General features: G+C 41.5%; 1 protein-coding gene across 1 annotated transcript; it reads right to left on the bottom strand.

The window, feature by feature from the left end:
- Nucleotides 1–225: 225 nt before the first annotated feature.
- LOC123486343 (zinc finger protein 501-like) lies at nucleotides 226–26,313 on the bottom strand (the record flags this gene model as incomplete). Its single annotated transcript, XM_045217634.1, has 4 exons — nucleotides 26,156–26,313; nucleotides 22,278–22,399; nucleotides 425–1,346; nucleotides 226–340 (listed from the first exon to the last, which is right to left on the bottom strand). Coding segments are annotated over exons 1-4 (1,317 nt in total), but the record flags the coding sequence as incomplete, so codon positions are not given.

Below are 26,313 nucleotides of genomic sequence, written 5' to 3'. Positions count from 1 at the left end.
AGATGTAACAAAACTCTTCCCACATTGATCACAGCTATAAGGTTTCTCTCCTGTGTGTGTTCTCTGGTGTATAGTCAAACGACTAGATGTAACAAAACTCTTCCCACATTGATCACAGCTATAATATTTCTCTCCTGTGTGTGTTCTCTGGTGTATAGTCAGCTGGCTAGATGTAACAAAACTCTTCCCACATTGATCACAGCTATAAGGTTTCTCTCCTGTGTGTGTTCTCTGGTGTATAGTTAGGCTGCTTGAGTGAGTAAAACTCTTCCCACATTGATTACAGCGATAAGGCTTTTCTCCTGTGTGTGTTCTCTGGTGTGATTTTAAATGTCCTGACGAAACAAATCTCTTTCCACAGTCAGCGCAGTGGTAAGGTTTATCTCCTGTGTGTGTTCTCTGGTGTGTAGTCAGCCTTCTAGATTCAGTAAAACTCTTCCCACATTGATAACAGCTATAAGGTTTCTCTCCTGTGTGAATTCTCTGGTGTGATTGTAAAGTAGATGATTTTGTAAAGGTCTTCCCACAGTCAGCGCAGCTATAAGGTTTCTCTCCAGTGTGAATTCTCTGGTGTGATTGTAATGTAGATGATTTTGTAAAGCTCTTCTCACAGTCAGAGCAGCTATAAGGTTTCTCTCCTGTATGGATTCTCTGATGTATTTTAAGGTCTGCTGAAGAGGTGAATCTCTTCCCACAGTCGGAGCAACAGTGAGGTTTCTCTCCAGTGTGTATTTTCTGGTGTGCTATCAGGCTGCGTGAGTGAGCAAAACTCTTCCCACATTGATTACAGCTATAAGGTTTCTCTCCTGTGTGTGTTCTCTGGTGCATAGTTAGCTGGCTAGATGTAGTAAAACTCTCCCCACATTGATCACAGCTATAAAGTTTCTCTCCTGTGTGTGTTCTCTGGTGTATAGTCAGACGGCTAGATGTAGTAAAACTCTTCCCACATTGATAACAGCTATAAGGTTTCTCCCCTGTGTGTGTTCTCTGGTGTGATTTCAGGCTGCTTGGAACATTAAAACTCTTCCCACACTGATCACAGCTATAAGGTTTCTCTCCTGTATGGATTCTCTGATGTCTTTTGAGGTCTGCTGAAGAGGTAAGTCGCTTCCCACAGTCAGAGCAGCAGTGAGATTTATCACCTGTGTGAATTCTCTGGTGTAGTTTTAGTGAATCTGATCTTGAGTAACTCTTCCCACAGTCAGCGCAGCAGTGAGGTTTCGTTCCTGTGGGTCTCTGCTGGTGTTTCTTGAGGTGTTCTGATCTGGAGAGGCTTTTCTCTGCCTCATCAGCATCATGTTGTTGTTGAGGCTCCCCAGAGGATCCACGAAGGTCATGTCTCTCTCCTGTATGAACGACAAAGTCAGACAGATGGTTAAAGACCCACACCATAACTGTCTTATTGCTAACATCATAACTGTCTTATTGCTAGAGATATTAGATCCAACGTGGAGCACACCATAACTGTCTTATTGCTAGAGATATTAGATCCAACGTGGAGCACACCATAACTGTCTTATTGCTAGAGATATTAGATCCAACGTGGAGCACACCATAACTGTCTTATTGCTAGAGATATTAGATCCAACGTGGAGCACACCATAACTGTCTTATTGCTAGAGATATTAGATCCAACGTGGAGCACACCATAACTGTCTTATTGCTAGAGATATTAGATCCAACGTGGAGCACACCATAACTGTCTTATTGCTAGAGATATTAGATCCAACGTGGAGCACACCATAACTGTCTTATTGCTAGAGATATTAGATCCAACGTGGAGCACACCATAACTGTCTTATTGCTAGAGATATTAGATCCAACGTGGAGCACACCATAACTGTCTTATTGCTAGAGATATTAGATCCAACGTGGAGCACACCATAACTGTCTTATTGCTAGAGATATTAGATCCAACGTGGAGCACACCATAACTGTCTTATTGCTAGAGATATTAGATCCAACGTGGAGCACACCATAACTGTCTTATTGCTAGAGATATTAGATCCAACGTGGAGCACACCATAACTGTCTTATTGCTAGAGATAATAGATCCAACGTGGAGCACACCATAACTGTCTTATTGCTAGAGATATTAGATCCAACGTGGAGCCCACCATAACTGTCTTATTACTAGAGATATTAGATCCAACGTGGAGCACTACATAACTGTCTTATTGCTAGAGATATTAGATCCAACGTGGAGCACACCATAACTGTCTTATTGCTAGAGATATTAGATCCAACGTGGAGCACACCATAACTGTCTTATTGCTAGAGATATTAGATCCAACGTGGAGCACACCATAACTGTCTTATTGCTAGAGATATTAGATCCAACGTGAAGCACACCATAACTGTCTTATTGCTAGAGATATTAGATCCAACGTGGAGCACACCATAACTGTCTTATTGCTAGAGATATTAGATCCAACGTGGAGCACGCCATAACTGTCTTATTGCTAGAGATATTAGATCCAACGTGGAGCACGCCATAACTGTCTTATTGCTAGAGATATTAGATCCAACGTGGAGCACGCCATAACTGTCTTATTGCTAGAGATATTAGATCCAACGTGGAGCACGCCATAACTGTCTTATTACTAGAGATATTAGATCCAACGTGGAGCACGCCATAACTGTCTTATTACTAGAGATATTAGATCCAACGTGGAGCACGCCATAACTGTCTTATTGCTAGAGATATTAGAACCAACGTGGAGCACGCCATAACTGTCTTATTGCTAGAGATATTAGAACCAACGTGGAGCACGCCATAACTGTCTTATTGCTAGAGATATTAGAACCAACGTGGAGCACGCCATAACTGTCTTATTGCTAGAGATATTAGATCCAACGTGGAGCACGCCATAACTGTCTTATTGCTAGAGATATTAGATCCAAAGTGGAGCACACCATAACTGTCTTATTGCTAGAGATATTAGATCCAACGTGGAGCACACCATAACTGTCTTATTGCTAGAGATATTAGATCCCACGTGGAGCACGCCATAACTGTCTTATTGCTAGAGATATTAGATCCAACGTGGAGCACGCCATAACCGTCTTATTGCTGGAGATATTAGATCCAACGTGGAGCACACCATAACTGTCTTATTGCTAGAGATATTAGATCCAACGTGGAGCACACCATAACTGTCTTATTGCTAGAGATATTAGATCCAACGTGGAGCACACCATAACTGTCTTATTGCTAGAGATATTAGATCCAACGTGGAGCACACCATAACTGTCTTATTGCTAGAGATATTAGATCCAACGTGGAGCACGCCATAACTGTCTTATTGCTAGGGATATTAGATCCAACGTGGAGCACGCCATAACTGTCTTATTGCTAGAGATATTAGATCCAACGTGGAGCACGCCATAACTGTCTTATTGCTAGAGATATTAGATCCAACGTGGAGCACGCCATAACTGTCTTATTGCTAGAGATATTAGATCCAACGTGGAGCACGCCATAACTGTCTTATTGCTAGAGATATTAGATCCAACGTGGAGCACGCCATAACTGTCTTATTGCTAGAGATATTAGATCCAACGTGGAGCACGCCATAACTGTCTTATTGCTAGAGATATTAGATCCAACGTGGAGCACGCCATAACTGTCTTTTTGCTAGAGATATTAGATCCAACGTGGAGCACGCCATAACTGTCTTATTGCTAGAGATATTAGATCCAACGTGGAGCACGCCATAACTGTCTTATTGCTAGAGATATTAGATCCAACGTGGAGCACGCCATAACTGTCTTATTGCTAGAGATATTAGATCCAACGTGGAGCACGCCATAACTGTCTTATTGCTAGAGATATTAGATCCAACGTGGAGCACACCATAACTGTCTTATTGCTAGAGATATTAGATCCAACGTGGAGCACGCCATAACTGTCTTATTGCTAGAGATATTAGATCCAACGTGGAGCACACCATAACTGTCTTATTACTAGAGATATTAGATCCAACGTGGAGCACACCATAACTGTCTTATTACTAGAGATATTAGATCCAACGTGGAGCACACCATAACTGTCTTATTGCTAGAGATATTAGATCCAACGTGGAGCACACCATAACTGTCTTTACCAGAGCAGCGAATGAGACACCAAAATATTTTGGACGTTCCTTGTGACACTTTGGCTGTTGTTACATGTCGTGCTGTTTATGACTTGACTTCAGAAAAAGACTTCCTGGATCTGCTGATGATAGTTTAAAAAACAAGTTTAAAAATAAGCCATGTGTAATTATTGAAGAGCCAGGTTAATGACAGTATTGCGTTTGGTGTTCTGAATCAATTTTAAAAAGGTGACTTTCGGTCCTCTGTAGCTCAGCTGGTAGAGCACGGCGCTTGTAACGCCAGGGTAGTGGGTTCGATCCCCGGGACCACCCATACTTAAAAATGTATGCACACATGACTGTAAGTCGCTTTGGATAAAAGTGTCTGCTAAATGGCTTATTATTATTATATTATTATTATTATTAGAAGCTTTCTATTTTGCTAACTCATAAATGTGAAAACTGTCTAGACAGCGTAACATTAAACAGCCCACGTATTTAAAGGTGACTTTCGGTTAGAAGCGTTCTATTTTGCGTAACATTAAACAGCCCACGTATTTAAAGGTGAATTTCGGTTAGAAGCGTTCTATTTTGCGTAACATTAAACAACCCACGTATTTAAAGGTGACTTTCGGTTAGAAGCGTTCTATTTTGCGTAACATTAAACAGCCCACGTATTTAAAGGTGAATTTCGGTTAGAAGCGTTCTATTTTGCGTAACATTAAACAGCCCACGTACTTAAAAGTGAATTTCGGTTAGAAGCGTTCTATTTTGCGTAACATTAAACAACCCACGTATTTAAAAGTGAATTTCGGTTAGAAGCGTTCTATTTTGCGTCACATTAAACAACCCACATATTTAAAGATGAATTTCGGTTAGAAGCGTTCTATTTTGCGTCACATTAAACAACCCACGTATTTAAAGGTGAATTTCGGTTAGAAGCGTTCTATTTTGCGTCACATTAAACAACCCACGTATTTAAAGGTGACTTTCGGTTAGAAGCGTCTATTTTGCGTAACATTAAATAGCCCACGTATTTAAAAGGTGAATTTCGGTTAGAAGCGTTCTATTTTGCGTAACATTAAACAGCCCACGTATTTAAAAGGTGAATTTCGGTTAGAAGCGTTCTATTTTGCGTAACATTAAACAGCCCACGTATTTAAAAGGTGAATTTTGGTTAGAAGCGTTCTATTTTGCGTAACATTAAACAGCCCACGTATTTAAAAGGTGACTTTCGGTTAGAAGCGTTCTATTTTGCGTCACATTAAAACCGCCCACGTACTCATTACGCCCACTTCCCTCTGAAGTCAAAATACAAAAACACTAAATGTTCTGCTGAATGTTTCAACCAATTCATCTGGTTGTTGTACCCATAACAGGTTTTATTCTAAGCCAATCAGTTGCTTTATTACTATCAGGTTATTGATCGTTTTGTGATAGTTCCCCGCTAGTGGCCAATTTCAAAGTTGCAAAGAAACTTTAGTGTCGAGGTTACCATCAGATAAACACATTCTTCAGATATGTTCAGTACCTTCTCAGATAAGTGATCAGGCTTTACATAAAATTGCACATGATAGCATATTTCATGGACATTAATGACTATTTCTTGCCAATTAAAAATCTGGGTTTTTCCCTGCCTGCGTGCCACAGTCTCTCAGTAGCAACATACAGGACATCACTGGGGACGAGCTCCCTGCCATCCAGGACATCTATACAGTGGGGGGAAAAAGTTATTTAGTCAGTCACCAATTGTGCAAGTTCTCCCACTTAAAAAGATGAGAGAGGCCTGTAATTTTCATCATAGGTACACGTCAACTATGACAGACAAAAAAAAATCCAGAAAATCACATTGTAGGATTTTTAATGAATTTATTTGCAAATTATGGTGGAAAATAAGTATTTGGTCAATAACAAAAGTTTCTCAATACTTTGTTATATACCCTTTGTTGGCAATGACACAGGTCAAACGTTTTCTGTAAGTCTTCACAAGGTTTTCACACACTATTGCTGGTATTTTGGCCCATTCCTCCATGCAGATCTCCTCTAGAGCAGTGATGTTTTGGGGCTGTCGCTGGGCAACACGGACTTTCAACTCCCTCCAAAGATTTTCTATGGGGTTGAGATCTGGAGACTGGCTGGGCCACTCCAGGACCTTGAAATGCTTCTTACGAACCCACTCCTTCGTTGCCCGGGCGGTGTGTTTGGGATCATTGTCATGCTGAAAGACCCAGCCACGTTTCATCTTCAATGCCCTTGCTGATGGAAGGGAGGTTTTCACTCAAAATCTCACGATACATGGCCCCATTCATTCTTTTTCCTTTACACGGATCAGTCAGTCCTTTGCAGAAAAACAGCCCCAAAGCATGATGTTTCCACCCCCATGCTTCACAGTAGGTATGGTGTTCTTTGGATGCAACTCAGAATTCTTTGTCCTCCAAACACGACGAGTTGAGTTTTTACCAAAAAGTTATATTTTGGTTTCATCTGACCATATGACATTCTCCCAATCCTCTTCTGGATCATCCAAATGCACTCTAGCAAACTTCAGACGGGCCTGGACATGTACTGGCTTAAGCAGGGGGACACGTCTGGTAGGCTTTGTTACTTTGGTCCCAGCTCTCTGCAGGTTATTCACTAGGTCCCCCCGTGTGGTTCTGGGATTTTTGCTCACCGTTCTTGTGATCATTTTGACCCCATGGGGTGAGATCTTGTGTGGAGCCCCAGATCGAGGGAGATTACCAGTGGTCTTGTATGTCTTCCATTTCCTAATAATTGCTCCCACAGTTGATTTCTTCAAACCAAGCTGCTTACCTATTGAAGATTCAGTCTTCCCAGCCTGGTGCAGGTCTACAATTTTGTTTCTGGTGTCCTTTGACAGCTCTTTGGTCTTGGCCATAGTGGAGTTTGGAGTGTGACTGTTTGAGGTTGTGGACAGGTGTCTTTTATACTGATAACAAGTTCAAACAGGTGCCATTAATACAGGTAACGAGTGGAGGACAGAGGAGCCTCTTAAAGAAGAAGTTACAGGTCTGTGAAAGACAGAAATCTTGCTTGTTTGTAGGTGACCAAATACTTATTTTCCACCATAATTTGCAAATAAATTCATTAAAAATCCTACAATGTGATTTTCTGGATTTTTTCCCCTCAATTTGTCTGTCATAGTTGACGTGTACCTATGTGGAAAATTACAGGCCTCTCTCATCTTTTTAAGTGGGAGAACTTGCACAATTTGTGGCTGACTAAATACTTTTTTCCCCCACTGTAACTTGGAGAACCACAAGAAGATAATAGATTTCAGGCATTCACAGCTCACAGCTCACATGTTTAACTGCATTTAGTCTGATTTTACTGTTAAAATGAACCTTGCGTCGTTATACATCAAAGGCATTTTTTGTAAATGTGACATTGATCTCAGGTGGGCTTTAAGGGTACAGTAGACAAAAAGCCCTCCTTCTACACAGAATGGACATGGCATTAAATACATATTGTTCAATATGATCAATACTAATTTAGCATAATATTGGAGTCCATAGTGTATATTTATACCTCCAAACCATAGGTTTACAAATATTTTATGAGTAGACTAAACTATTGTCTTTTTTACCATGAATCACCAATTAAGCCCAGTATGCTCCTAATAAGGCCAGTATGCTCCTAATATTGCCAGTATGCTCCTAATAAGCCCAGTATGCTCCTAATAATGCCCAGTATGCGCCTAATAAGCCCAGTATGCGCCTAATAAGCCCAGTATGCTCCTAATAAGCCCAGTATGCTCCTAATAAGCCCAGTATGCTCCTAATAATGCCAGTATGCGCCTAATAATGCCAGTACGCTCCTAATAAGCCCAGTATATTCCTAATAATGCCAGTATGCTCCTAATAAGCCCAATATGCTGCTAATAAGCCCAGTATGCTCCTAATGATGCCAGTTTACTCCTAAAAACCCAGTATGCTCCTAATAAACCCAGTACGCTCCTAATAAGCCCAGTACGCTCCTAATAAGCCCAGTATGCTCCTAATAATGCCAGTATGTTCCTAACAAGCCCAGTATGCTCCTAATAAGCTGAGTATGCTCCTAATGATGCCAGTATACTCCTAATAAGCCCAGTATGCTCCTAATAAGCCCAGTACGCTCCTAATAAGCCCAGTACGCTCCTAATAAGCCCAGTACGCTCCTAATAATGCCAGTACGCTCCTAATAAGCCCAGTATGCTCCTAATAAGCCCAGTATGCTCCTAATAATGCCAGTACGCTCCTAATAAGCCCAGTATGCTCCTAATAAGCCCAGTATGCTCCTAATATTGCCAGTATGCTCCTAATAAGCCCAGTATGCTCCTAATAAGCCCAGTATGCTCCTAATAAGCCCAGTATGCTCCTAATGATGCCAGTATACTCCTAATAAGCCCAGTATGCTCATAATAAGCCCAGTACACTCCTAATAAGCCCAGTATGCTCCTAATAATGCCAGTACGCTCCTAATAAGCCCAGTATGCTCCTAATAAGCCCAGTATGCTCCTAATAATGCCAGTACGCTCCTAATAAGCCCAGTATGCTCCTAATAAGCCCAGTATGCTCCTAATATTGCCAGTATGCTCCTAATAAGCCCAGTATGCTCCTAATAAGCCCAGTATGCTCCTAATAAACCCAGTATGCTCCTAATGGTGCAAGTATACTCCTAATAAGCCCAGTATGCTCATAATAAGCCCAGTACACTCCTAATAAGGCCAGTACGCTCCTAATAAGCCCAGTACCCTCCTAATAAGACCAGTACGCTCCTAATAAGCCCAGTAAGCTCCTAATATTGCCAGTATACTCCTAATAAGCCCAGTATGCTCCTAATGAACCCAGTACGCTCCTAATAAGCCCAGTACGCTCCTAATAAGTCCAGTATGCTCCTAATAATGCCAGTATGTTCCTAACAAGCCCAGTATGCTCCTAACAAGCCCAGTATTACATTTTAGACATTTTTACATTTTAGTCATTTAGCAGATGCTCTTATCCAGAGCGACTTACAGGAGCAATTAGGGTTAAGTGCCTTGCTCAAGGGGCACATCGACAGATTTTTCACCTAGTCGGCTCGGGGATTAGAACCAGCGAACTTTCGGTTACTGGCATAACGCTCTTAACCACTAAGCTACCTGCCGCCCCAGTATGCTCCTAATAAGCCCAGTATGCTCCTAATAAGCCCAGTATGCTCCTAATGATGCCAGTACACTCCTAATAAGCCCAGTATGCTCCTAATAAACCCAGTACGCTCCTAATAAGCCCAGTACACTCCTAATAAGCCCAGTACGCTCCTAATAAGCCCGGTACGCTCCTAATAAGCCCAGTACACTCCTAATAAGCCCAGTACGCTCCTAATAAGCCCAGTACGCTCCTAATATTGCCAGTATGCTCCTAATAAGCCCAGTATGCTCCTAATAAGCCCAGTACACTCCTAATAAGCCCAGTACGCTCCTAATAAGCCCAGTACACTCCCAATAAGCCCAGTACGCTCCTAATAAGCCCAGTATGCTCCTAATAAGCCCAGTACGCTCCTAATAAGCCCAGTATGCTCCTAATAAGCCCAGTATGCTCCTAATAATGCCAGTATGTTCCTAACAAGCCCAGTATACTCCTAATAAGCCGAGTATGCTCCTAATGATGCCAGTATGCTCCTAATGATGCCAGTATGCTCCTAATAAGCCCAGTACGCTCCTAATAAGCCCAGTACGCTCCTAATAAGCCCATTATGCTCCTAATAAGCCCAGTATGCTCCTAATAAGCCCAGTATGCTCCTAATAAGCCCAGTATGCTCCTAACAAGCCCAGTATTACATTTTAGACATTTTTACATTTTAGTCATTTAGCAGACGCTCTTATCCAGAGCGACTTACAGGAGCAATTAGGGTTAAGTGCCTTGCTCAAGGGGCACATCGACAGATTTTTCACCTAGTCGGCTCGGGGATTAGAACCAGCGAACTTTCGGTTACTGGCACAACGCTCTTAACCACTAAGCTACCTGCCGCCCCAGTATGCTCCTAATAAGCCCAGTATGCTCCTAATAAGCCCAGTATGCTCCTAATGATGCCAGTACACTATTAATAAGCCCAGTATGCTCCTAATAAACCCAGTACGTTCCTAATAAGCCCAGTACACTCCTAATAAGCCCAGTATGCTCCTAATAAGCCCGGTACGCTCCTAATAAGCCCAGTACGCTCCTAATAACCCCAGTATGCTCCTAATAATGCCAGTATGTTCCTAACAAGCCCAGTATGCTCCTAATAAGCCGAGTATGCTCCTAATGATGCCAGTATGCTTCTAATAAGCCCAGTACGCTCCTAATAAGCCCAGTACGCTCCTAATAAGCCCAGTACGCTCCTAATAAGCCCAGTATGCTCCTAATAAGCCCAGTATGCTCCTAATAAGCCCAATATGCTCCTAATAATGCCAGTATGCTCCTAATAAGCCCAGTATGCTCATAATGATGCCAGTATACTCCTAATAAGCCCAATATGCTCCTAATAATGCCAGTATGCTCCTAATAAGCCCAGTATGCTCCTAATGATGCCAGTATACTCCTAATAAGCCCAGTATGCTCCTAATAAGCCCAGCTTGCTCCTAATAAGCCCAGCATGCTCCTAATAAGCCCAGCATGCTCCTAATAAGCCCAGTATGCTCCTAATAATGCCAGTATGCTCCTAATAATGCCAGTATGCTCCTAATAAACCCAGTATGCTCCTAATAATGCCAATACGCTCCTAATAAGCCCAGTATGCTCCTAATAAGCCCAGTATGCTCCAAATAATGCCAGTATGCTACTAATAAGCCCAGTACGCTCCTAATAAGCCCAGTATGCTCCTAATAAGCCCAGTATGCTCCTAATAATGCCAGTATGTTCCTAACAAGCCCAGTATACTCCTAATAAGCCAAGTATGCTCCTAATGATGCCAGTATGCTCCTAATGATGCCAGTATGCTCCTAATAAGCCCAGTACGCTCCTAATAAGCCCAGTACGCTCCTAACAAGCCCAGTATTACATTTTAGACATTTTTACATTTTAGTCATTTAGCAGACGCTCTTATCCAGAGCGACTTACAGGAGCAATTAGGGTTAAGTGCCTTGCTCAAGGGGCACATCGACAGATTTTTCACCTAGTCGGCTCGGGGATTAGAACCAGCGAACTTTCGGTTACTGGCACAACGCTCTTAACCACTAAGCTACCTGCCGCCCCAGTATGCTCCTAATAAGCCCAGTATGCTCCTAATAAGCCCAGTATGCTCCTAATGATGCCAGTACACTCCTAATAAGCCCAGTATGATCCTAATAAACCCAGTACGTTCCTAATAAGCCCAGTACACTCCTAATAAGCCCAGTATGCTCCTAATAAGCCCGGTACGCTCCTAATAAGCCCAGTACGCTCCTAATAAGCCCAGTATGCTCCTAATAATGCCAGTATGTTCCTAACAAGCCCAGTATGCTCCTAATAAGCCGAGTATGCTCCTAATGATGCCAGTATGCTCCTAATAAGCCCAGTACGCTCCTAATAAGCCCAGTACGCTCCTAATAAGCCCAGTACGCTCCTAATAAGCCCAGTATGCTCCTAATAAGCCCAGTATGCTCCTAATAATGCCAATACGCTCCTAACAAGCCCAGTACGCTCCTAATAAGCCCAGTATGCTCCTAATAAGCCCAGTACGCTCCTAATAAGCCCAGTACGCTCCTAATAAGCCCAGTATGCTCCTAATAAGCCCAGTATGCTCCTAATAATGCCAATACGCTCCTAATAAGCCCAGTATGCTCCTAATAAGCCCAGTATGCTCCAAATAATGCCAGTATGCTACTAATAAGCCCAGTACGCTCCTAATAAGCCCAGTATGCTCCTAATAAGCCCAGTATGCTCCTAATAAGCCCAGTATGCTCCTAATAATGCCAGTATGCTCCTAATAAGACCAGTATGGTCCTAATAATGCCAGTATGTCCCTAACAAGCCCAGTATGCTCCTAATAAGCCGAATATGCTCCTAATGATGCCAGTACGCTCCTAATAAGCCCAGTACGCTCCTAATAAGCCCAGTACGCTCCTAATAAGCCCAGTATGCTCCTAATAAGCCCAGTATGCTCCTAATAAGCCCAATATGCTCTTAGTAATGCCAGTATGCTCCTAATAAGCCCAGTATGCTCCTAATGATGCCAGTATACTCCTAATAAGCCCAGTATGCTCCTAATAAGCCCAGCTTGCTCCTAATAAGCCCAGCATGCTCCTAATAAGCCCAGTATGCTCCTAATAAGCCCAGTACGCTCCTAATAAGCCCAGTATGCTCCTAATAAGCCCAGTATGCTTCTAATAAGCCCAATATGCTCCTAATAATGCCAGTATGCTCCTAATAAGCCCAGTATGCTCCTAATGATGCCAGTATACTCCTAATAAGCCCAGTATGCTCCTAATAAGCCCAGCTTGCTCCTAATAAGCCCAGCATGCTCATAATAAGACCAGTATGCTCCTAATAATGCCAGCATGCTCCTAATAATGCCAGTATGCTCCTAATAAACCCAGTATGCTCCTAATAATGCCAATACGCTCCTAATAAGCCCAGTATGCTGCTAATAAGCCCAGTATGCTCCAAATAATGCCAGTACGCTCCTAATAAGCCCAGTACGCTCCTAATAAGCCCAGTATGCTCCTAATAAGCCCAGTATGCTCCCAATAAGCCCAGTATGGTCCTAATAATGCCAGTATGCTCCTAACAAGCCCAGTATTACATTTTAGACATTTTTACATTTTAGTCATTTAGCAGACGCTCTTATCCAGAGTGACTTACAGGAGCAATTAGGGTTAAGTGCCTTGCTCAAGGGGCACATCGACAGATTTTTCACCTAGTCGGCTCGGGGATTAGAACCAGCGAACTTTCGGTTACTGGCACAACGCTCTTAACCACTAAGCTACCTGCCGCCCCAGTATGCTCCTAATAAGCCCAGTATGTTCCTAATGATGCCAGTATACTCCTAATAAGCCCAGTATGCTCCTAATAAGCCCAGCATGCTCCTAATAAGCCCAGCATGCTCCTAATAAGCCCAGTATGCTCCTAATAATGCCAGTATGCTCCTAATAATGCCAGTATGCTCCAAATAATGCCAGTATGCTCCTAATAAGCCCAGTACGCTCCTAATAAGCCCAGTACGCTCCTAATAAGCCCAGTATGCTCCTAATAAGCCCAGTATGCTCCCAATAAGCCCAGTATGCTCCTAATAATGCCACTATGCTCCTAACAAGCCCAGTATGCTCCTAATAAGCCCAGTATGCTCCTAATAAGCCCAGTTCTCCTAGTAAGCCCAGTATGCTCCTAATAATGCCAGTATGCTCCTAATAATGCCAGTATGTTCCTAATAAGCCCAGTACGCTCCTAATAAGCCCAGTATGCTCCTAATAATGCCAGTATGTTCCTAATAAGCCCAGTACGCTCCTAATAAGCCCAGTATGCTCCTAATAATGCCACTATGCTCCTAATAATGCCACTATGCTCCTAACAAGCCCAGTATGCTCCTAATAAGCCCAGTATGCTCCTAATAAGCCCAGTTCTCCTAGTAAGCCCAGTATGCTCCTAATAATGCCAGTATGCTCCTAATAATGCCAGTATGTTCCTAATAAGCCCAGTACGCTCCTAATAAGCCCAGTATGCTCCTAATAATGCCAGTATGCTCCTAATAAGCCCAGTATGCTCCTAATAATGCCAGTATGCTGCTAATAAGCCCAGTATGCTTCCATCAGGAAGCTCTGTGCTGTCTCCAAGACGTCTGGAGTGGACAGGAAGTGGATGATGCCGAGGGGGAAGAATAAGACCTGGGTTGAAGGATATCAGGGATAGAACCTTCAGTGGTGGACAAACAAGCAAACCAATGAGGGACAAGAAGATGACTATTGGGCGACTAGTCATGCACTTTGTCCTACTGTTGTCCTTCATTCATCCAGGTGTTAATGGGTTCACCTGTACCTTTTGGTTTGAAATGAGTGGAACGAAAGGGGAATATAAGGCTGTGGATAAAGTTTTGGAATGACAACATCTAAAGATCTGCATCACTATACCGAGAGCTTTTACCGTTTCTAAAAGGACCTTCTTTTTTTGTGCCTTTGTTCATGTTTTTTCAGGAGCGTTAGGGTTAGTTAGCTACTACACAACCAGGATGAGGAAGGAGCCCACTACACAACCAGGAGGAGGAAGGAGCCCACTACACAACCAGGATGAGGAAGGAGCCCACTACACAACCAGGATGAGGAAGGAGCCCACTACACAACCAGGATGAGGAAGGAGCCCACTACACAACCAGGATGAGGAAGGAGCCCACTACACAACGAGGAGGAGGAAGGAGCCCACTACACAACGAGGAGGAGGAAGGAGCCCACTACACAATGAGGATGAGGAAGGAGCCCACTACACAACGAGGAGGAGGAAGGAGCCCACTACACAACCAGGATGAGGAAGGAGCCCACTACACAACCAGGATGAGGAAGGAGCCCACTACACAACCAGGATGAGGAAGGAGCCCACTACACAACCAGGATGAGGAAGTGATTGCTGGTTGGGGGACGTTTCTCAAAATCACAAAATAGAAAATAAAGATTTGGTTGAAAAAAATAAAGGAAAGTTCTCCTTTTTAAGGGAGATTTACATTCTGTATCCATCAAGCCCTGTCTGGGGGTCGATCTAATATAATGTTGTAGAAGTTGAGACCCCGACTGAGGGGGGGGATTGATCTGAGGGCCTTCAAAAGGGGGCCAAGTTGCCCATCCCGTGTAGCTCAATAGGCGCTTGCAACGTTCAGGGTTGTGGGTTCGATACCCGCGGTGGACCAGTACGGAAAAAAAAATAACTATGAAAAATGTATGCACTCACTAACTGTAAGTGGCTCTGGATAAGAGCATCTGCTAAATGACTAAACTGTAAACGTAAAGCCTCAAACCCTGGTTAAACCTGGTCATCTCCATGTAATACGTCCCTTGAGCACCAACAGGTGGAGTTCATAGGAGATACTGTTGTCGAATAATGCTAAGAGTCTATATATATATATATATATATATTTTTTTTTTTTATTAAGGCATATATAGATTTTTCAACAATTTTCCATCCTAAAAATTAGGAATAAGCAAAGGCTTTGATTTCTTGTCAAACAGATGGAAAAAAGGTTCTTGGAAGACATCGACCAGAAAAAAATATTTAAAAGGTATTAATAGAAATACATCAAAACACAATCATGTTGAAGTAAAGACCCCTGACAACTAAAATATCAACACTTAGATTTAGTTTGGAGAAATTACCCCTGACAACTAATATCAACACTTAGATTTAGTTTGCAGAAATTACCATGACAACTAATATCAACACTTAGATTTAGTTTGGGGGAAATTACCCCTGACAACTAATATCAACACTTAGATTTAGTTTGGGGGGAATTACCATGACAACTAATATCAACACTTAGATTTAGTTTGGGGGAAATTACCCCTGACAACTAATATCAACACTTAGATTTAGTTTGGGGGAAATTACCCCTGACAACTAATATCAACACTTAGATTTAGTTTGGGGGAAATTACCATGACAACTAATATCAACACTTAGATTTAGTTTGGGAATTACCCCTGACAACTAATATCAACACTTAGATTTAGTTTGGGGAAATTACCCCTGACAACTAATATCAACACTTAGATTTAGTTTGGGGAAATTACCCCTGACAACTAATATCAACACTTAGATTTAGTTTGGGGGAAATTACCCCTGACAACTAATATCAACACTTAGATTTTCTAGTTTGGAAAATTACCCCTGACAACTAATATCAACACTTAGATTTAGTTTGGGGAAATTACCCTGACAACTAATATCAACACTTAGATTTAGTTTGGGGGAAATTACCACTGACAACTAATATCAACACTTAGATTTAGTTTGGGGAAATTACCCCTGACAACTAATATCAACACTTAGATTTAGTTTGGGGGAAATTACCCCTGACAACTAATATCAACACTTAGATTTAGTTTGGGGAAATTACCCTGACAACTAAAATATCAACACTTCAGATTTAGTTTGGTGAAAATTACCCTGACAACTAATATCAACACTTAGATTTAGTTTGGGGGGAAATTACCCTGACAACTAATATCAACACTTAGATTTAGTTTGGGGAAATTACCCCTGACAACTAATATCAACACTTAGATTTAGTTTGGAGAAATTACCCTGACAACTAATATCAACACTTAGATTTAGTTTGGGGAAATTACCCCTGACAACTAATATCAACACTTAGATTTAGTTTGGGAAATTACCCCTGACAACTAATATCAACACTTAGATTTAGTTTGGGGGAAATTACCCTGACAACTAATATCAACACTTAGATTTAGTTTGGGAAATTACCCCTGACAACTAATATCAACACTTAGATTTAGTTTGGGGGAAATTACCCTGACAACTAATATCAACACTTAGATTTAGTTTGGGGGAAATTACCCTGACAACTAATATCAACACTTAGATTTAGTTTGGGGAAATTACCCCTGACAACTAATATCAACACTTAGATTTAGTTTGAGAAATTACCCTGACAACTAATATCAACACTTAGATTTAGTTTGGGGGAAATTACCCTGACAACTAATATCAACACTTAGATTTAGTTTGGGGAAATTACCCCTGACAACTAATATCAACACTTAGATTTAGTTTGGGGGAAATTACCCCTGACAACTAATATCAACACTTAGATTTAGTTTGGGGAAAATTACCCCTGACAACTAATATCAACACTTAGATTTAGTTTGGGGGAAATTACCCCTGACAACTAATATCAACACTTAGATTTAGTTTGGGGGAAATTACCCCTGACAGATAATATCAACACTTACATTTAGTTTGGGGGAAATTACCCCTGACAACTAATATCAACACTTAGATTTAGTTTGGGGGAAATTACCCCTGACAACTAATATCAACACTTAGATTTAGTTTGGGGGAAATTACCCCTGACAACTAATATCAACACTTAGATTTAGTTTGGAGAAATTACCATGACAACTAATATCAACACTTAGATTTAGTTTGGGGAAATTACCCCCTGACAACTAATATCAACACTTAGATTTAGTTTGGGAAATTACCCTGACAACTAATATCAACACTTAGATTTAGTTTGGAGAAATTACCCTGACAACTAATATCAACACTTAGATTTAGTTTGGGGAAATTACCCTGACAACTAATATCAACACTTGGATTTAGTTTGGGGAAATTACCCTGACAACTAATATCAACACTTAGATTTAGTTTGGGGAAATTACCCTGACAACTAATATCAACACTTAGATTTAGTTTGGGGGAAATTACCCCTGACAACTAATATCAACACTTAGATTTAGTTTGGGGAAATTACCCTGACAACTAATATCAACACTTAGATTTAGTTTGGGGGAAATTACCCTGACAACTAATATCAACACTTAGATTTAGTTTGGGGAAATTACCCTGACAACTAATATCAACACTTAGATTTAGTTTGGGGGAAATTACCCTGACAACTAATATCAACACTTAGATTTAGTTTGGGGAAATTACCCTGACAACTAATATCAACACTTAGATTTAGTTTGGAGAAAATTACCCTGACAACTAATATCAACACTTAGATTTAGTTTGGGGAAATTACCCCCTGACAACTAATATCAACACTTAGATTTAGTTTGGGGAAATTACCCCTGACAACTAATATCAACACTTAGATTTAGTTTGGGGAAATTACCCCTGACAACTAATATCAACACTTAGATTTAGTTTGGGGAAATTACCCTGACAACTAATATCAACACTTAGATTTAGTTTGGGAAATTACCCCTGACAACTAATATCAACACTTAGATTTAGTTTGGGGGAAATTACCCCTGACAACTAATATCAACACTTAGATTTAGTTTGGGGGAAATTACCCCTGACAACTAATATCAACACTTAGATTTAGTTTGGGGAAATTACCCCTGACAACTAATATCAACACTTAGATTTAGTTTGGAGAAATTACCATGACAACTAATATCAACACTTAGATTTAGTTTGGGGGAAATTACCACTGACAACTAATATCAACACTTAGATTTAGTTTGGGGGAAATTACCCTGACAACTAATATCAACACTTAGATTTAGTTTGGGGAAATTACCCTGACAACTAATATCAACACTTAGATTTAGTTTGGGGGAAATTACCCCTGACAACTAATATCAACACTTAGATTTAGTTGGGGGAAATTACCCCTGACAACTAATATCAACACTTAGATTTAGTTTGGGTAAAATTACCCCTGACAACTAATATCAACACTTAGATTTAGTTTGGAGAAATTACCCTGACAACTAATATCAACACTTAGATTTAGTTTGGGGGAAATTACCCTGACAACTAATATCAACACTTAGATTTAGTTTGGGGGAAATTACCCTGACAACTAATATCAACACTTAGATTTAGTTTGGATAAATTACCATGACAACTAATATCAACACTTAGATTTAGTTTGGAGAAATTACCATGACAACTAATATCAACACTTAGATTTAGTTTGGGGAAAATTACCCCTGACAACTAATATCAACACTTAGATTTAGTTTGGGGGAAATTACCCCTGACAACTAATATCAACACTTAGATTTAGTTTGGGGGAAATTACCCCTGACAACTAATATCAACACTTAGATTTAGTTTGGAAATTACCCCTGACAACTAATATCAACACTTAGATTTAGTTTGGAAATTGACCCTGACAACTAATATCAACACTTAGATTTAGTTTGAGAAATTACCTGACAACTAATATCAACACTTAGATTTAGTTTGGGGAAATTACCCTGACAACTAATATCAACACTTAGATTTAGTTTGGGGAAAAATTACCCTGACAACTAATATCAACACTTAGATTTAGTTTGGGGAAAATTACCCTGACAACTAATATCAACACTTAGATTTAGTTTGGGGGAAATTACCCCTGACAACTAATATCAACACTTAGATTTAGTTTGGATAAATTACCATGACAACTAATATCAACACTTAGATTTAGTTTGGAGAAATTACCATGACAACTAATATCAACACTTAGATTTAGTTTGGGGGAAATTACCTCTGACAACTAATATCAACACTTAGATTTAGTTTGGATAAATTACCATGACAACTAATATCAACACTTAGATTTAGTTTGGAGAAATTACCATGACAACTAATATCAACACTTAGATTTAGTTTGGGGGAAATTACCCCTGACAACTAATATCAACACTTAGATTTAGTTTGGGGGAAATTACCCCTGACAACTAATATCAACACTTAGATTTAGTTTGGGGGAAATTACCCTGACAACTAATATCAACACTTAGATTTAGTTTGGGGAAATTACCCTGACAACTAATATCAACACTTAGATTTAGTTTGGGGGAAATTACCCTGACAACTAATATCAACACTTAGATTTAGTTTGGAGAAATTACCTGACAACTAATATCAACACTTAGATTTAGTTTGGGGAAATTACCCTGACAACTAATATCAACACTTAGATTTAGTTTGGGATTACCCCTGACAACTAATATCAACACTTAGATTTAGTTTGGGGAAATTACCCCTGACAACTAATATCAACACTTAGATTTAGTTTGGGGAAAATTACCCCTGACAACTAATATCAACACTTAGATTTAGTTTGGGGGAAAATTACCCTGACAACTAATATCAACACTTAGATTTAGTTTGGGGGAAATTACCCTGACAACTAATATCAACACTTAGATTTAGTTTGGGAAAATTACCCTGACAACTAATATCAACACTTAGATTTAGTTTGGGGGAAATTACCCCTGACAACTAATATCAACACTTAGATTTAGTTTGGGGAAAATTACCCCTGACAACTAATATCAACACTTAGATTTAGTTTGGGGAAAATTACCCTGACAACTAATATCAACACTTAGATTTAGTTTGGGGAAAATTACCCCTGACAACTAATATCAACACTTAGATTTAGTTTGGGGAAATTACCCCTGACAACTAATATCAACACTTAGATTTAGTTTGGGGAAATTACCCCTGACAACTAATATCAACACTTAGATTTAGTTTGGGGAAATTACCCTGACAACTAATATCAACACTTAGATTTAGTTTGGGGGAAATTACCCCTGACACCTAATATCAACACTTAGATTTAGTTTGGAGAAATTACCATGACAACTAATATCAACACTTAGATTTAGTTTGGGGGAAATTACCCCTGACAACTAATATCAACACTTAGATTTAGTTTGGGGGAAAATTACCCCTGACAACTAATATCAACACTTAGATTTAGTTTGGGGGAAATTACCCCTGACAACTAATATCAACACTTAGATTTAGTTTGGGAAATAATTAATCCATACAACCTTTTATCAACCTTACACACTGCATGCAAATTTTTATGGTGGTCCCGGGGTGAACCCATACCTTGCGTTACAAACCCATGCTCTACCAACTGAGCTACGGCCTGAGTTTGGGGGAAATTACCCCTGACAACTAATATCAACACTTAGATTTAGTTTGGAGAAAATTACCCCCTGACAACTAATATCAACACTTAGATTTAGTTTGGGGGAATTACCCCTGACAACTAATATCAACACTTAGATTTAGTTTGGGGAAATTACCCTGACAACTAATATCAACACTTAGATTTAGTTTGGGGAAATTACCCCTGACAACTAATATCAACACTTAGATTTAGTTTGGGGAAATTACCTGCCATTTAACGCTTTTTCACACTTACATTTAGCATTTGTGTGTAAAATTAGTCTGAACCCACTCTATCAACACTTAGATTTGTTCCACAAATTACCCTCATATCCTTGATTTAGTTTGGATATAATAATAATAATATGCCATATCAAACTCCCATCCTCTGCTACAAATTTTGTGTATGGGGGTGGTCCCGGGGGTTTGAACCCACTACCTTGGCGTTACAAGCCCATGCTCTACCAGTGTCAAAATTACCCCTGACAACTAATATCAACACTTAGATTTAGTTTGGGGGAAATTACCCCTGACAACTAATATCAACACTTAGATTTAGTTTGGAATTACCATACAACTAATATCAACACTTAGATTTAGTTTGGGGGAAAATTACCCCTGACAACTAATATCAACACTTAGATTTAGTTTGGGGGAATTACCCTGACAACTAATATCAACACTTAGATTTAGTTTGGGGAAAATTACCCCTGACAACTAATATCAACACTTAGATTTAGTTTGGGGGAAATTACCCCTGACAACTAATATCAACACTTAGATTTAGTTTGGGGGAAATAATAATAATAATATGCCATTTAGCAGACGCTTTTATCAAAGCGACTTACAGTCATGCGTGCATACAAATTTTGTGTATGGGGTGGTCCCGGGGTTTGAACCCACTACCTTGGCGTTACAAGCGCCATGCTCTACCAGCTGAGCTACAGAGGACCACGAAATTACAGAAATTACCCCTGACAACTAATATCAACACTTAGATTTAGTTTGGGGTTAATTAGGGAAACAGCAGGGTGCACCCCCTATTGGGACATCGACGGGACCGCAGTGGAGAAGGTGGAAAGCTTCAAGTTCCTTGGCGTACACATCACTGACAAACTGAAATGGTCCACCCACGCAGACAGTGTGATGAATTAGGGTTTGGTGAGAGGTCTAACTGGTGTCTCCAACATTTTAACTAAGCTCATGAGGCATTTTATAAGTTATATTTAAGCAATATTTCCCGATGCAACGTGGAGTGCCTGGATACAGCCCTTAGCCCTGGTATATTGGCCACATACCACAAACCCCAGAGGTGCCTTATTGCTATTATAAACTGGTTACCAACGTTATTAGAGTAGTAAAAATTAAAAATGTTTGGTCATACCCGTGGTATACGGCCTGATATACCACGGCTGTCAGCCAATCAGCATTCAGGGTTTTAACCACCCAGTTTATAATCTTCAATAATCAATGGCTATATCATTAATTAAGTCCCAATATATATAATTACTTTATAGTCCGAATATGGATGTAACAACCGCAGACTTCCCCTTTTTTAAAATCACACATCAGTTCAACAACTGCAGAGGGTAAGTGCCTCCGTTCTTGAGACAGTAACGTTACTTACTGGTGTTAATCAGATCTCCTGTCTCCGCTTCCTCTTTCAATGTGACAGTTATCTCTCCCTCCTCCTTCACTCTAAAAACTGCATCATCCTCTATCTCTTCCTCCTCCTCTTCTTTCACTGTAACATCCTCCTCCTCTTTCACTCTGAACGCGTCTTCCTCTTCTTTCACTGTAACATCCTCCTCCTCTTTCACTCTGAACGCGTCTTCCTCTTCTTTCACTGTAACATCCTCCTCCTCTACTTCTTTCTTTACTGTAACATCCTCCTCTTCCTCCTCCTCTTTCACGACAACGTTCAGCCACAGACCCTCTTTCTCCGTCCAGCAGACCTCCTCTTCTTTAGCAGGAGGAGAGTAGCTTAGTGAGCTCATGGTCGGGGATGTTAGCTAGCTAGGCTAGTGCTAACTTAACCAGCCAGCTAGCTGACCAATAACAACAAAGTAAATATGAAATTAAATGGGATAACTAACTAGACGACAGAAGTGGGTTTAAAACACAGTGGCTAAACTATACCGAAAGCGTCTCCGAAAGATTGAACGTTTCGGTTATGTTGGCTAGCAAGCTACGGAGGTGGCCGACGAGCTGTTGTTGTTCTCCTTCTCCTTCTTCTTCTTCTTCTTCTTCTTCGAGTTTTTATTGCAGATCGCAACCAACCGAGAGGTGAATACACCGCCACCTACTGTACTGGAGTGAGGCCGGTCACGACCTACCTACACCGATAATTATTCTCTTAACTAACCCTGCATTTCTAACAAAAAATAATAATTCCCTACAAACTTCACTACTCCCATCACCCACACCCAAAATACCACCCAATCCCCATTCACCGTCCAACCTCTCTGACCCTGTCAAACAACCTCTCCCTTTCTACGTCATACATTACACAAAAATAATAATAGATGTTCAACCGTTTCCTCTACCATACAGCCGTTACACATTCCAGTACCATGTTTTCCCCGTCAATTTCAAAGAGGAATTCAATCCCGTATCCCATCCTAGGCAACATAGCTTCCTCCCTTCTATTTCCATTACATGATACTATCGCCCATACAAATGTCCTTGTACCACGGGGGACCAATAGGAAAATGACTCACTACTGTTAGTGGCTCTGGATGAGAGCGTTGACATTGACTCTGTACCGATACCCCCTGTATATAGCCTCCCCTGCACTGTTATTTCCCATTGACTCTGTACCGTTACCCCCTGTATATAGCCTCCCTACTGTTATTTCCCATTGACTCTGTACGATTTCCCCCTGTATATAGCCTCTACTGTTATTTCCCATTGACTCTGTACCGGTACCCCCTGTATACTAGCCTCCCTACTGTTATTTCATTCACTCTGTACCGGTACCCCTGTATATAAGCCTCCCTACTGTTCTTTCCCATTCTATTGACTCTGTATCCGTTATACTCTTTCCACCCTGTATATAGCCTCCCTACTGTTATTTCACATTGACTCTGTACCGGTACCCCCTGTATATAGCCTCCCTACTGTTATTTCCCATTGACTCTGTACCGGTACCCCCTGTATATATGCCTCTCCTACTGTTATTTCCCATTGACTCTGTACCGGTACCCCCCTGTATATATGCCTCCTACTGTTATTTCCCATTGACTCTGTACCGTACCCCCTGTGTCATAGCCTCTCTACTGTTATTTCCCATTGACTCTGTACCGGTACCCCCCTGTATATAGCCTCCCTACTGTTATTTCCCATTGACTCTGTACGTCCCCCTGTATATACCTCTCTACTGTTATTTCCCGATTGACTCTGTACCGGGTACCCCTGTATGCAAAGCCTCTCTACTGTTATTTCCCATTGACTCTGTACCGTACCCCCTGTATATAGCCTCTCTACTGTTATTTCCCATTGACTCTGTACCGCATCCCTGTATTATAGCCTCCCTACTGTTATTTCCCATTGACTCTGTACCGGTACCCCCTGTATATAAGCCTCTCTACTGTTATTTCCCATTGACTCTGTACCGGTACCCCCTGTATATAGCCTCTACTGTTATTTCCCATTGACTCTGTACCTGGGTACCCCCCTGTATACTAGCCTCCCTACTGTTATTTCACATTGACTCTGTACCGGTACCCCCTGTATATAGCCTCCCTACTGTTATTTCCCATTGACTCTGTACCGGTCCCCTGTATATAGCCTCCCTACTGTTATTTCCCATTGACTCTGTACCGGTACCCCCTGTATATAGCCTCCCCTACTGTTATTTCCCATTGACTCTGTACTTGGTACCCCCTGTATGTAGCCTCCCCTACTGTTATTTCCCATTGACTCTGTACCGGTACCCCCTGTATATAGCCTCCTACTGTTATTTCCCATTGACTCTGTACCGGTGCCCCCTGCTATATAGCCTCCCCTACTGTTATTTCCCATTGACTCTGTACCGTACCCCTGTATATAGCCTCCCCTACTGTTATTTCCCATTGACTCTGTACCGTACCCCCTATGTATATAGCCTCCCTACTGTTATTTCCCATTGACTCTGTGCATTCCGGTACCCCCTGTATATAGCCTCCCTACTGTTATTTCCCATTGACTCTGTACCGGTACCCCCTGTATAGCCTCCCCTACTGTTATTTCCCATTGACTCTGTACCGGTCCCACCCCTGCATATAGCCTCCCTACTGTTATTTCCCATTGACTCTGTACCGTACCCCCTGTATAGCCTCCCCTACTGTTATTTCCCATTGACTCTGTACAACGGGTACCCCCTGTATATAGCCTCCCTACTGTTATTTCCCATTGACTCTGTACCGGTACCCCCTGTATATAGCCTCTCTACTGTTATTTCCCATTGACTCTGTGCAGTTACCCCCTGTACTATAGCCTCCCTACTGTTATTTCACATTGACTCTGTACCGTGCCCCCTGTATATAGCCTCCCCTACTGTTATTTCCCATTGACTCTGTACCGTACCCCCTGTATATAGCCTCCCCTACTGTTATTTCACATTGACTCTGTACCGGTACCCCCTGTATATAGCCTCCCTACTGTTATTTCCCATTGACTCTGTACCGGTACCCCCTGTATATAGCCTCCCTACTGTTATTTCCCATTGACTCTGTACCGGTACTTCCTGTATATAGCCTCTCTACTGTTATTTCTACTGTTATTTTACTGCTTTTATTTTTGTATTCATGTAACAAATAAAATGATCTGTTTCACTAATCCAGCTCAGAGCAGGGCGCTCTCTAAGCAGCGTCTTTCTCATTGGATTGTGTAGGCGATCTCCCCTGGCGTATGACAGCAAAGGACAAAGGGTTGCCTTGCCGCGTGAGGGCTCACTCCACTAGGGCGGCGTTTGCCGCTGCTTGGGCGTTGTTCAGGAGGCGGCGTGGTGATATCTGTGCCGCGGCGAGTTGGGTTTCCCCGACATACCTTCGTTAAGTTTTAATCGCTTGGCTGTAGCTGCTCCCGTTGTGGCTCACAGTGTTCTGTGGTTGTTAAGCAGCGTGCAGGTTGCGCATTTATCCGGGTTACCACTTTTTTTTTTTTGTTGTCATTTAGCAGACGCTCTTATCCAGAGCGACTTACAGGAGCAATTAGGGTTAAGTCCCTTGCTCAACCGCACATCGACAGATTTTTCACCTAGTCGGCTCGGGGATTAGAAACCAGCGACCTTTCGGTTACTGGGCACAACGCTCTTAACCACTAAGCTACCCGCCGCCCACAATTCCCTGTGGGTTTGAGTCTTGGGCTACCTTGGGGTGCGGCAGCGCGTAAAGTGGTCATTATCAGGGTTACCACAGTTTCCTGTGGGGTTTGAGTCTTGGGCTACCTTGGGGTGCGGCAGCGCGTAAAGTGGGCATTATCAGGGTTACCACAGTTTCCTGTGGGGTTTGAGTCCTGGGCTACCTTGGGGTGCGGCAGCGCGTAAAGTGGTCATTATCAGGGTTACCACAGTTTCCTGTGGGGTTTGAGTCTTGGGCTACCTTGGGTGCGGCAGCACGTAAAGTGGGCATTATCAGGGTTACCACAATTTCCTGTGGGGTTTGAGGGCTGCCGTGGTTCAT

This window comes from Coregonus clupeaformis, unplaced genomic scaffold (assembly GCF_020615455.1).
Source record: "Coregonus clupeaformis isolate EN_2021a unplaced genomic scaffold, ASM2061545v1 scaf1156, whole genome shotgun sequence".
Lineage (NCBI taxonomy): Eukaryota > Metazoa > Chordata > Actinopteri > Salmoniformes > Salmonidae > Coregonus > Coregonus clupeaformis.
The sequence above is the reverse complement of the archived record's forward strand: the minus strand, read 5'-3'. Positions and strand labels throughout refer to the sequence as shown.